This window comes from Herpailurus yagouaroundi, unplaced genomic scaffold (genome assembly GCF_014898765.1).
Source record: "Herpailurus yagouaroundi ecotype Mexico unplaced genomic scaffold, PumYag 207, whole genome shotgun sequence".
Classification (NCBI taxonomy): domain Eukaryota; kingdom Metazoa; phylum Chordata; class Mammalia; order Carnivora; family Felidae; genus Herpailurus; species Herpailurus yagouaroundi.
Genome location: NW_024412438.1, coordinates 459,832 through 473,496, shown reverse-complemented (window position 1 = coordinate 473,496; position 13,665 = coordinate 459,832). Strand labels below are relative to the sequence as shown.

Genomic DNA, 13,665 nt, shown 5'->3' with positions numbered 1-13,665 from the left:
CTCTTAACAATAACACCATAGACTGTGTGGCTTATAAACAGCTGAACTTTTCTTCCGACAGTTCCCAGAGGCTGGGAAGTTGAGGGACCAAGGCACCAGCAGATTCGGTATCTGGTGAGGACCCACTTCCTGCTTCAGAGACGGCCATCTTTCCCATTGCCATGTCGCATGGAGGGAGGGGTGAGGGCGAGCTCTGGGGCCACTTCCACAAGGACACTAATTCTGTTCACTAGGGTTCTACCCTCATGACCTAATCACCTCCCAAAGGTCCCGCCTCCTAATATTATTTCGTTGGAGATAAGACTTCAACATATAAATTTGGGGGGGGGGGGACACAAACATTGAGTCCATGACACCTGGGTTATAAGACCCTTTATCCGGGCTTCTTGTGGAAACATCTGGCCACATGCCCTGCAGTTCTCTTTGGACAATCATGCTGTAGCCACAGGGCCAGGACTAGAGTGAGGCAAGAGAGGTGCCTGCTGCACAGAATTAAGGAGGCCCTGACTCTCAGGCTTGTGCAGCACGAAACTCTGAAGACGCCCTCTGATAGGAGATGCCTGCCATCCAACTTGTCCCCTCTCTCCCCCCTTCCTCCCAGACTTCCTGGGCTCAAGCTCTTACTTAACTATAAAACTCAAAGTAAGCTACTTACCCTTGTTGTACCTCAGTCTCCTCATCTATAAAATGGGGGTGACAAAAAATACCTGTCTCATAAAGCGGTCATGAGGGCTAAACGGATCCGTGCATGTCAAGTCTTACGAGAGGGTCTCACGCCTGACAGGTACTCACTGGATGTCACCGGAAACGACCCGTGCCCGTTTCCTGAAGTTTTCTTTCCAGGTCCTCTCATGCTACGGCCTTGTAGCAGCTGTCAGCGCAGAGCCTGCTGGGGATTCTCTCGTTCTCTCTCTGCCCCTCCCCCACCCGCTCTTTCTGTCTCTCTTTCAAAATAAATAAATGAATAAACAAACTTGAAAGAGGACATGTTTGAAAAATCAACAGGGATATAAGGGAACTCAAAACAGAATACAAACAGTAAAAAAAATCAAATTTCAGGGGCGTCTGGGTGGCTCAGTCGGTTAAGCCACCAACTCTTGATTTCAGCTCAGGTCTCGAGCTCCCAGTCTGTGAGCTGGAGCCCTGCATCGACAGTGCCGTGCCCGCTCTGGATTCTCTTCTGTCTCCAGTTTCCCTCCAGTCTCTCCCCCCGCCCCTCCCTCTCCATCAATGTACTTAAAAAAATTAAAAGTCTCTCCGTTGTATGTGACTTGAAGCCAATGCAAACTGGCTTAAGCAAAACCGTGAATTCATTGGACCATATTTGTTATCGACTGTTGTGTAACAAACTACAGAACTGAGCAGCTGAAAGTAAGCATCTTGTATCTCACAATTTCTGTGGATCGGCAATCCGGGCATGGCTTAGCTGGTGCCTCCGGCTCGGGATCCCTCACTGATCAAGGTGTCCTCCAGGGGCCAGTACCAACCGCCTCACCCCTGTAGCTCATGGCAGCCTCGAGTCCCCATGATCTGTTCGCAAAGACATCACTTCCACGTTGGGTTTTGGCTAGTGGTCTCCCTGGCTCCTTGTCTCGAAGTCTTTCACTAACAGCATAGTACCCGGCTCCTCAAAAAGAGCTGGGAGTAGGAAAGAGAGAGGGAGACAGAAGGAGAGAAAGAGACCGAGATGAAAACGCAACCTTCCAGAACCTAATCTCAGAAATGACAGCTTATTACTGCTGCCACATTCTACTCACGAGCAGTAAGCCACTCCACCCAGCCCACACTCAAGAAGACGTGATTGCAGGGCACCTGGCTGGCTCAGTCAGTAGAACATGCGACCCTTGATCTCGTGGTTATGAGTCGAGCCCCACAGTGGGTGTAGAGATGACTTAAAATCTTAAAATAAAAAAAAGAGGTGATTACACACGGGCACGATTACCAGGAGGTGGAGATATTGAGGGGCCACCTTTAGGGCCGAGTTTAGAACCCAAGTTTCCTGATGCTGAAGAAGGTGATTCCCCCCATGGATGTGCAAATCCCACGAAGGCCCTGAAAAGACGTGGGACCCCTACCCCAGCCTGAGCATGTGGGAGGAGTCTGTGGTACCAGATATAAATAACCCTCCCTGGGACACACACACACACGCACGCGCGTGCACAAGCAGGGAAGCTGTGGTAAGCACTTCCTCTTTCAGCCTGAGGTCTGAGAGAAGATCATCATGGCGGGTCCAAAGAAACACCCAGATGACTGGGTGCTACGGTCCTTCTCCAGGAAACCACAGAAGAGTCAGCCGCACGTATTCTCTCCCTTACTGTGGACACATCTCCTCTTCCTGCTCGTGGGTAAGTCCACATTGCGGCCACCACCGCTTGCTCGTGGTGTCCCTCTGGGGCCGGTCACATTCTTTGCCGGTAAACTCAGGAAACTCTTCTCTTCGTGGTCATTCTGCGGGTTCCACCTCATTCCCAGCTGTGTCTCCGTGTGTGAGTGCATGCACAGTCACTCACCATGAGTAGATGGCATCCTAGCCCCAGTCTCAAACAAGTCTGGGCTCAGACTGTGTTCCTCTCGCCCTCACATTTTCCTGCTGAGAAATGCTGAGTGGTGAGTTTGCTCCCCACACAGTGTGGATAGAATGCACGGAGAGATACGGAAGTTTCCCCTGATGACTAGCCACCCCCCTTTCTTCGGGACACATAGAACTCCTGGAACTTCTTTCTACGTTCTGCCATGTTTACCTTCTATCCCAAACTTCAGGCTTCCCTGGGGATCTGGAGATGGTCTGGTGGCACTGGGCCTGATGGCTGCTCTCTGAGTGTCCTTTTCTCCTCACATCCTACCTCCCCATCAAGGCCCAAGTCCTGCAAGTTTCTGGGAAACGTCTCTCGGCAGCATGGCCAGCAGGCAGAGCTGACCCACTACCCCAGGGAATGTCTCAGCCACCCGGTGTGGTGGCATCTACTGTCCCCCGGTAATCCTATTTTCCCCAGGGCCTTGGAGCACCGTACGGTAGCATAGGGACCCGAAAAGTAGTGGGAGTAGGAGGGGTAGGCAGTGAGGGGAGTTCTAGAAGAACTCCCAGATGCATGTATGGAAGAGAGGGGCCTAGATTCCAGGGCTGAGGTCAAGTCTGAACTCTCCTCATTTTCCATTTTCATCAGTGCTCACCGTGAAAACATCGGAAGCATCATGGCTCTTTATATCGACACCCAACTTTTGGGGTGCTTCTTGGTTGTGTTGGATAAACCCGAAATTAGCCAATGCAATGTCACCCAAGCCTCAGGTGACCAACAAGTCAATTTCCAGGCAGAGAGGCATCTCCCTCTGTCTAGCTCCACCAGACGGGATAACCTCAAACTTCCCTGTTTTGGTCTAGCAGGGAGTTACCTTGATGCTTCTGTGGATCCAAGGAGTGGTTTCAGGAACTTAGGAGACAGTAGGGTGAAAAGTCCTTCCGTTTTAGTGTGTCAGGGAGCAGAACGTCCTGTCCCCTGTTTGGAGAGTAAGGATTCCTGTCCCCTTCAAGGTCCTTCCAGCTGGACTAAGAATCCAATTGACACGAGACAGATTAACAGGAGAAAATACAACTTAATAGTGTATGTATGGGGAATCCACACAGACACGGAATTTCAAAGACAGGCAAAATGAGGTCTGTATGTCATCCCAAACTAAGGAGAAGGGGGCAGGGGTCTGGGACTTCCGAGGGGAGGCGAGTAGTTCACAGGGCGACAAAGAGAACAGATGTTTGGTAATTAGATGTTCGCCGTGCCATACAGATGGGTCACGCAGATCAGATTTATCTCTGCTCATAACCCTTATCCTGGGAAAGACCCCAACTTAGAGTCTTCTATGTAGTGAAGGGAGGGGCAAAGTTCCTCTTGAGCCCACACGGTCTCGATCGCCTTCAGCTCAGAATAACCTTCATGCCAAAGTGGCTGACCTTGGGCCAGTCGGAAACATTTGAAATTAAATCCTTGTTCCATTACTTCCGAGCTGTAGGAGTCTCTGCGTCCTAAGTAGAGAATGTGATTCGTAAATTGGATCATGCAAGACTCTCTCAATAGATTAAAAATGATACATGTCAGTGCTCGGTACCTAGTTGGTAGAAGCTGATTGTTATAATGATCACTAAGTGGCTTATTTGGAAACTAGTAAAGGCAGAGAAGCCAAATTCAGTTATCACGACCGTTGAATGCCGTTTGACGATTTGCCACAATAATAGTTCAAAATAAGTAGTTCGAAATAAGGTGGCTGATACCTGTTATGGAGCATTGTTTGCTTCACCAGGTAACAGGGTTTGACCGACACGAACCGCCTCCTGCTCCCCTTGCTGACAGTCTGGGGACCTTTGCTGATCTTTGATGTGAAGAGAGAGCTGACCGACCCTGTCGTCTCAAGCAAATAGTTAAAACGCTTGAAATTTTAGCTCCTCATCTGTGAACAAAAAGGTGGGGGGGGGGGTGGCTAGTCACCAGGTAATTTTGAGGATTGAACGAGGTGATTTCTCCATGACGTAGCAATCGCCAGCATCTTCCAGATGAGAAGAGCTCTCTGTAAGGCAACTTGAAGCCAGCATCGAAACCAATCAAGTTTCTCCCTTCTGACTACCCCCCAGAATTCACCTGAAGTGACCTAGCCTAGCTTGTCCAAGGTCCCTAGCTCTGTGTCCTTCCTAGCTGCCTCTCCACAAGGTCCAAGTGCTTGGATGATGATGGATAGAGAACCCTCCACACACACACCTGATCTACACCAATCTGGGAGTCTCTTCTCTGTATCTGCATAATTCTGTACCTTCTGGGTATTCAGAGCATGTCTCGGCCTTTTTCCATCAGTCCAGGCTGTACCTGGGCCTTTCCTCTCTCTCTCTCTCTCTCTCTAACATTTTTTACTTATTTTTCCGCCCAGATTCCTGGAGTAATCTGGGTCCTGAACCCATCTGATCTAGTCCGGAGTTTTCAGAGGACTCTCCAGAGCCTCAGAAGTCCTTGAATCTGGGGATCCAGGCTGGGGTCACCCAGCCGACATTCCCAGGGCCCCTACAAGGAAATGAGCTGCCTCGGACAGATGCCGGGCCTCTGGAAGCCGCGGTAACAATGTTTATCGGGGATCTTGGTCTCTCCTGAGATGAGGCAATTAGGAGAGGATTCAACGCTACTTACTGTCCCGAACCCCAAACCTTGTTCCTAAGGACAGACCAGATTTCCCTGGCCAAGGCAAAGCCAGTCTGAGATCCCCTGGGCCATGAAGGAAAGGAAGAGTGAGACAGATGCTCCGTTTGTTGCTAACATCTTATTATGAAAATTCTTGAGCCCAGAGAAAGCTTGAAAGAATTTTACACTAACACTCAGATGCTTCCCACCCTGGACCTGCCATCACTTGGATTTCACTCGCCTTCTCACACACCTGTCCATCTATCCACGCTGTTAGGCATCCATCTCGCCATCTAATTTTTAAAAAGGTGCTCCTTTTTTTTTTTTTTACCTCTTTTGGTCTTTATGATTTACAGCAACGTGATTTTATTCCAACCCTACCATCTCTATTCATTCACACCCATAATGAACATTTCTGTCCAAAAATGAGTAAACTGATTCTCAAAGAAATTCAAAAATTCACCCAAAGTCACAAGGCTAGTTTCCCTGCTAGGACAGAAACCTAGAATGTCTGTTTCACTGATTGTTGTAGATGCATTCATGGGAGAAAGTGAATGAAAGTTAATTTGGGGAATGAATGAATGATTTTGTCAGGCAACAAGCCTAGAGGAAGGAGGGCTGGCATTTTATTTCATTTCTCATCATCTGGGATTTATTCCCACTATGTTTTTATTGAATGAGTGAATGAATGAATGAATGAATGAATGAAGGCTGACTTGAAGAGTCCAACTGCTCCTCCACTCCCTCTTCTGTCGCTGTAGGACTAGAAGCCTCTGGAAAGGACTCACCCCCAACAGTGGTGCCAGGGATTCTAGGGGGTTCGGTGACTTTCTCCCTGAACATTTCAGTGGACACAGAGATTGAGCACGTCACCTGGAATGGTCCCCAAAATGCTCTTGCTTTAGCAGTCACAGAAACACAAGTTATCATTATGGACAAAAGCTACCAGAACCGACTGAACATCAGCTGGAACTACTCCTTGTCTATCAGCAACCTGACTTTGAAAGACGCAGGATCCTACAAAGCCCAGATAAACCGCAAGAATTCTAAAGTCACCATTGATGAGGAATTCATCCTGCGTGTCTATGGTGAGTTCTAGAGGGCTTCTGTGGGTTTTCATCTTTTGGGATTTTTTTTATGTTTATTTCTTTATTTTTGACAGAGAGGGTAGCAGAGAGAGAGAGGGAGAGGGAGGGAGAATCCCAAGCAGGCTCCACACTGTCAGCACAGAGCCTGACGCTGGGCTCGAACTCACAAACTGCGAGTGAGATCATGACCTGAGCCAAAATCAAGAATCAGACACTCAACCGACTGAGCCACTCAGGTGCCCCTAATCTTTTATTTTTAAAAGCAGATTTTTTTTTTTTCTCTCCAGCAGTTTATCCCTCGAGGACAGATAGGACTATCTTGTTGGTCACTTTCATCCGGTTCCATAAATATGGATGTCAGAGTGAAAACACAGACAAAATAGGTTTAAAAGCCGTTTGTATTCTCTTTTCTGTAACCCTGTTATAATACCCTTTACCCATCTATACTAGCTTGCTAGGGCTGACATAACCAAATACCACAGACGGGGTGGTTTAAACAACGGGAACTTATTTTCTCACGGTTCTGGAGGCTGGAAATTCAAACTCAAGATATCAGCAGGTTGGGTTTCTCCTGCGGCCTGGCTTCCAGGCTTGCCAATAACTACCCTCTCAACACGTCCTCACGCGGTCCTATCAAGAAAAGAGAAGTTAAAAAGTGTCCTTTTAAATAAATTGTTTACTGGTTAATGTAGAATCCATGTAAGTCATTCTTTATTTTTAGGTTATTTTAATTCCCGTATAGTTAACATACAGTGTTATATTAGTTTCAGGGTACGATATAGTGATTCAACACTTCTGTACGTTACTCAGTGCTCACCAATATGAGTGTCACCTGTTCCCTTTGTCCCCTTCACCTGTTTCACCCATTCCCCCACCACGCCTCCCTTCTGGTGACTAGCAATTTGTCCTGTAGGCCTGAGAGTCTGTTCCTTGGTTTCTAATTTCAACTTAATTCCCTCTTTATATTTTTTTTAAGTCTGTTTATGTTTTGAGAGAGAGCACACGCTAGATGGGTGGGGGAGGGGCAGAGAGAGGAAGAGAGAGAGGAAGAGAGGAAATCCCAAGCAGGCTCCGCCCTGTCAGTGCAGAGCTCAGTCCCGCGAACCATCAGATCATGACCCGAGCAGAAATGAAGGGTAGGACACCCAACTGACTGAGCCACCCAGGCGCCCCTCCTTAATTATCTCTTGAAAGGCTCTGTCTCCGAATTCAGTCACATTCTGAGGTACCGGGGATCAGGACTTCAACATATGAATTTTGAAGGGACACGATTCAGTTCATAACAGTCTGCCCTCTGGCCCCTCCACAACTCACTTCCTTCTCATATGCGAAATACATTCATTCCATCTCAGCAGACACCCCACTATCAATTCTAAGTCCAAACGCTTATCTAGGTATCATCTAAAGCATTATGGGTGAGACTTGAGATGTAATTTGTCTTGAGGCAAAATTCCCCCCGGGCTGTGAAGCTGTAAAACCAGACAAGTTATCTGTCTCCATACTGGGATGGTAGGATAGGCATAGGATAGACATTCTTATTCCAAAACGAGCAATAGAAAAGAAGAAAGCGGCCATGGACCCCAAGGAAGTCTGCGATCTAGCAGGCCAAATTCCATTAAATTTTAACCTTTAAGAACAATTTTATTTGGCCCTATGCTCTATCCTCTGGGCCCCCTGGGTGGCCGCCCCCCCCCCGCCCCCTCCTTGGCCCTGGGCAGCAACCCTGACCCCTGGAACCAAGGAGGAAATCGCCCCACCAACGGCCCCTGGGCCTGGGCCCTCTAGGCCAGGGGGGGCAAAGGCAGTGGCAGCCCTATCCACCTCTGAACTGCTCTCGGGCATATTCTTCCCTCTTCTCGAAGGATAAGGCATGATCTCAACTGAGTAGCTCTATTGGCCCATCCTGTAGAATCCCACAAGTGTGACAGCGTTTCTTAATTTTGTCCCACCTCTGTCCCTTCAGTCCAGGCTGGAAACACTTCTGCTGATAGAGTTGACTAAATCCATGAGTCACACTGTAATCTCTTCAGCAAATGTTGTCTAGCCACACCTTATAGGCTGAGAATTTTCTAAATCTTCAAGTTCTGGTTCCTTCTTTCTCAACACTTCCTTCTTCAATTTATGGCCCTCCTCTAAAATTTACGACAAGCAGAAAGGAAAAACCACATAGTGCCCTCAATACTTTGCTTAGAGATCTCTTTAGCGAAATACTCAAATTTATCATTTAAATGTGCCACTTTCTTTTTTTAAAGTTTGTTTCTTAAATTTTTTTTAAGTTTATTTCTTTCGAGAGAGAGAGAGAGTGTGCATGTGTGAGCCGGGGAGGGGCAGAGAGAGAGAAAGGGAGAGAGAGAATCCCAAGCAGGCTCTGCACCGTCAACGCAGAGCCCGACCCAGGGCTCAAACCCACAAATCATGACATCATGACCTGAGCTGAAATCAAGAGTTGGACGCTCAACCAACGGAGCCACCCAGGCACCCCTGAATCTGCTACTTTCTACAAAACACTGGAACGCAATTTTTCTAAATTCTTCACCACTCTGTGACGAGTGGGTCACTTCCTCTAGTGTCCAATAACATGTTCCTCGGTTACATCTCATACCTCGCCAGAAACACCTGTAGGGTTCATATTTCTACCAATATTCTGCTCATGATAATACCCTGTGTGACTCTAGGATAACGGAAGCTTCCTCTTCAGCTCTCCTCTCTTCTTTCTGAGCCCTTACCAGAACCAACTTTAACATCCATATTTCTACAGTCTCTTGAGGACAGTCTAGGCTTTTTCTAACACATGCTTCAAAACCCTCTAGACCTGTAGCCGTTAGCCGAGTCCAAAGCCACTTCCACATTTTTCGGTGTTTGTTACAGCAGCAACCCATTTCTGGTACCAAAATCCATACTGGTTTGCTAAGGCTGCCATAACCAAGTACCACAGACAGTAACTTTAACAACTGAAGTTTACTTTCTCGCAGCTCTGGAGACCAGTCAAGATGTCGGCAGGTTGGGTTTCCTCCAAAGCCTCTCCCTTTGGCTTGCAAATAGCCACCTTCTCTCTGGGTTCTCACACGGTTGTCATTCTGTCCGTGTTGTCTGTGTCCCAGTCTCCTCTTCTTAAAAATTTGTTAATGTTTTTATTTTATTTCTGAGAGAGACAGAGAGACAGAGAGCGAGCGGGGGAGGGGCAGGGAGAGAGGGGGACACAGAATCCGAAGCAGGCTCCAGGCTCTGAGCCATCAGCACAGAGCCCGATGCGGGGCTCGAACTCACGGACCGCGAGATGGTGACCTGAGCCGAAGTCAGACGCTTAACTGACTGAGCCACTCAGTTGCCCCCTCTTCGTGTAAGGACACCAGTCATATTGGGTTAGGGACCATTCTAATGACCTCATTTTAATTTAATGACTTCTCTCTCCAAACACAGTCCTATATCCATATAAAAACATATTCTTAGGTACTTGGAGTCAGGGCTTTAACATCTGAACTTTGGGAAGACACAATTCAGCCTATGACACCATCTTTCTATCAGGTAGGTTTTTTTAATTGATTTGTAGAGGGCTCCACATATATTAAAGAAATGGAATTCTATGCTGCGAATAGAAATAGACTGAATCAACTCTATTGAATCAATGATCGATTCTATAATGCATCAATGTGCACCGACATACAATTCCCAAGATACAGTGTTAATTTTTTTTTAATTCCAGCATAGTTAGCATCCACTGTTATATTAGTTTCAGTGATTCAGCAGTGATTCAACACTTCATACAGCACCCAGTGCTCATCACATGTGTAGCCTTTTTAAAATGTTCGTTTATTTACTTATTTTTGAGAGAGAGAGCACACATGAGTGGAGGAATGGATGGGAGAAAGGGGGTCAGAGGTTCTGAAGGGGGCTCTGAACTGAGAGCGGTGAGCCTGATGTGGGCTCGAACTCACAAACCATGAGATCATGACCTGAGCCAGTCAGATGATCAACCGACTGAGCCACCCAGACACCCTCATCATAAGTGTACTCTTAATCCCCTTCACTTAGTTCATCCATCGCCTACCCACCTCCCCTCTGGCCAGCCATCAGTGTGTTGTCTGTAGTTAAGCATCTTTTTTTGTTGGTTTTTTTTTCTTTGTTCATTCTGTTTCTTAATTTCCACATATGAGTGAGATCATATAGTATTTGTTTTCCTCTGACTGACTTATTTCACTTAGCTAAATACTCTCTAGAGCCATCTATTGTTACAAATGGCAAGATTTCATTTGTTCTTATGGCTGAATTCACTTATATATACCATATCTTCTTTATCCATTCATCAACCGATAGACACTTGGGCTGTTTCCATAATTTGGCTACTGTAGCTAATGCTGCAACAAACGTAGAGGTGCATATATCTTTTCAAATTAGTGTTTTCATATTCTTTGGGTAAATACCCAGTTGTGGAACTACTGGATCATATGTTAGTTCTATTTTTAATTTTCTGAGGAACCTCCATACTGTTTTCTGCAGTGGCTGCACAAGTTTGCATTCCCACCAACAGTGCACAAGGTTCCTTTTTCTCCACATCCTCGCCAACACTTGTTTCTTGTGGTTTTTTTTTTGTTGTTGTTGTTGTTTTAGCTATTCTGACAAGTATGATATGATTGTAGTTTTGTAGTTTTGATTTGCATTTCCCTGATGATGAGTGATGATGACCAACTTTTCTTTTTTTTTTTTTTTTAATCTATTTATTCTGAGACAGAAAGACAGAGAGACAGAGAAAGAGAGAATGAGCAGGGGAGGGGAAGAGGAGGAAGAGAGAGGATCCCAAACAGGCTCTGCATGGTCAGCAGAGCCATAAGATCATGAGAGTCAAAATCAAGAGTCGGTCGCTTAAACAGCTGAGCCACCCAGATGTCCCAAATATCTTTTCATGTGTCTGTTGGCCATCTGGATGTCTTCTTTGGAGAAATGTCTGTTCATGTCTTCTGTCCATTTTTTAATTGGATTATTTGTTTTTTGGGTGTTTAGTTGTATAAGTTCTTTATATATTTTGGACACTAATCCTTTATGGAATACGTCATTTGCAAATATCTTCTCCCGCTCAATAGGTTGTCTTTTCGTTTTGTTGATTGTTTCTTTTGATGTGCAGAAGCTTTTTATTTTGATGTAGTCCCAATAGTTGATGTTTGCTTTTGTTGCCCTTGCCTCAGGAAACATATCTACAAAAATGTTGGCATGGCCAATGTTAGAGAAATCACTACCTGGGCTCTCTTCTAGGATCTTTATGACTTAAAGCGTCACGTTTAGGTCCTTAATCCATTTTGAGTTTACATCTGTATATGGTGTAAGCAGGTGGCTCAGTTTCTTTCTTTTGTATGTAGCTGTTCAGTTTTCCCAACACTATTTATTGAAGAGATGGTCTTTTTCCCATTGAATATTCTTGCCTCCTTTGTCGAAGATTAATTGGTATATAATCATGGGTTTATTTCTGGGCTCTCTATTCTGTTCCATGCATCTCTGTGTCCATTTCTGTGCCAGTGCCATACTGCTTTGATTACTAAAGTTCTGTAGTATATCTTGAAATCTTGTATCATGATACTTCCAAGTTCGTTCTTCTTTTTCAAGATGGCTTTGGCTATTCGGGTTCTTGTGTGATTCCATACAAATTTTAGCATTGTTTGTTCTAGTTCTGTTTTTCTATTGTTTGTTTCTATTGTTTGTTCTATTTTGGCAGGGAGTGCATTAAATCTGAATATTGCTTTGACTAACCTGGAAATTTAGTAATATTTGTTCTTCCAATCCATGAGCATGGAATATCTTTCCATTTCTTTGTGTCTTCTTCAGTTTCTTTCATCAGTGTTTTACAGTTTTCAGAGTACAGATCTTTCACCTCCTTGGTAAAGTTTATTCCTGAGTATTTTATTAATTTTGGTGCAATTGTAAATGAGATTGTTTTCTTAATTTCTCTTTCTGCTGCTTCATTATCAGTGTATAGAAATGTGATGGACTTCTGTATATTGATTTTGTACCCTGCAGCCTTACTGAATTCATTTATCAGTTCTAGTGGCTTTTTATTTTTTTTTTCAAAAAATTTATTTATTTTTGGGACAGAGAGAGACAGAGCATGAACGGGGGAGGGGCAGAGAGAGAGGGAGACACAGAATCGGAAACAGGCTCCAGGCTCTGAGCCATCAGCCCAGAGCCCGACGCGGGGCTCGAATTCACGGACCGCGAGATCGTGACCTGGCTGAAGTCGGACGCTTAACCGACTGCGCCACCCAGGCGCCCCTAGGGTTTTCTATACATAGTATCATGTCATCTGCAAATAGTGAAAGTCTTACTTTTTTGTTACCAATTCAGATACATTTTCTTTTTCTTGTCTAATTGCTATGGCTAGGACATACAGTACTAGTTTGAATAAAAGTGGTGAGAGTAGACATCCTTTCTTGTTCCTGACCTTAGCGGAAAAGCTCTCAGTTTTTCACTATTAAGTATAACGTTAGCTGTGGGATTTTTTATATATGGGCTTATTTTGTTGAGGTGTGTTCCCTCTAAACCTACCTTGTTGAGGATTTTTACCATGAATGGATGTTGTTCTTTGTCAAATGCTTTTTTTGTATCTATTGAAATGATCAGATGCTTTTTTATCCTTTCTGTGTTTATGGGATGTGTCATGTCATTTGATTTGTGAATATTGAACCACCCTTGCATTCCAGGAATAAATCCCACTTGATCATGGTGAGTGATTTTTTTAATGTATTGCTGGATTTGGTTTGCTAATTTTTTTGTTGAGGATTTTTGTATCTATGTTCATCAGAAATATTGACCTGTAGTTTTCTCTCTCTCTCTCTCTCTCTCTCTCTTTGGTAGTGTCTTTATCTGGTTTGGAATCAGGGTAATGCTAGCCTCATAGAATGAATTTAGAAGTTTCCTTCCTCTTCTATTTTTTGGAATGGTTTGAGAATAATAGGCATTAACTCTTCTTTAAATGTTTGGTAGAATTCATCTATAAAGATGTCAAGTCCTGGATTTTTGTGTTTTGGGAGTTTTTTGATTATTGATTCAATTTCATTGATGGTAATCAGTCTGTTCAAATTTTCTATTTCTTCCTGATTCAGTTTTAGGAGGTTATATTTTCTAGGCATTTATCCATTTCTTCTAGATTGTGCAATTTATTGACATATAATTTTTCATAATATTCTCTTATAATCCTTTGTACTTCTGTGTGTCAGTTGTTATTTATCCTCTTTCATTTCGGATTTTGTTTACTTGAGTTTTCTCTCTCTCTCTCTCTCTCTCTCTCTCTCTGTCTGAGTCTAGCTAAACGCCTATCAATTTTGTCGATCTTTTCAAAGAAACAGCTCCTGGGGCGCCTGGGTGGTGCAGTCGGTTAAGCGTCCGACTTCAGCCAGGTCACGATCTCGCGGTCCGTGAGTTCGAGCCCCGCGTCAGGC

At 44.9% G+C, this 13,665-nt stretch overlaps 1 protein-coding gene across 9 annotated transcripts in view; it reads left to right on the top strand.

The window, feature by feature from the left end:
* The first annotated feature begins 2,159 nt into the window (after window positions 1-2,159).
* Window positions 2,160-13,665, top strand: part of LY9 (lymphocyte antigen 9) — a 30,398-nt gene continuing 18,892 nt past the window's right edge. For 2 of the 9 annotated variants that reach the window (XM_040452432.1, XM_040452431.1), the window contains exons 1-2: window positions 2,161-2,345; window positions 5,915-6,241. In XM_040452432.1, the coding sequence (XP_040308366.1) occupies window positions 2,222-2,345; window positions 5,915-6,241 (451 nt within the window). In that variant the 5' untranslated portion in view covers window positions 2,161-2,221. Of the gene's footprint in view, window positions 2,346-5,914; window positions 6,242-13,665 lie in introns of all 9 variants that reach the window. The other 7 variants (XR_005783838.1, XM_040452429.1, XM_040452428.1 and 4 more) reach the window with 5 other exon arrangements.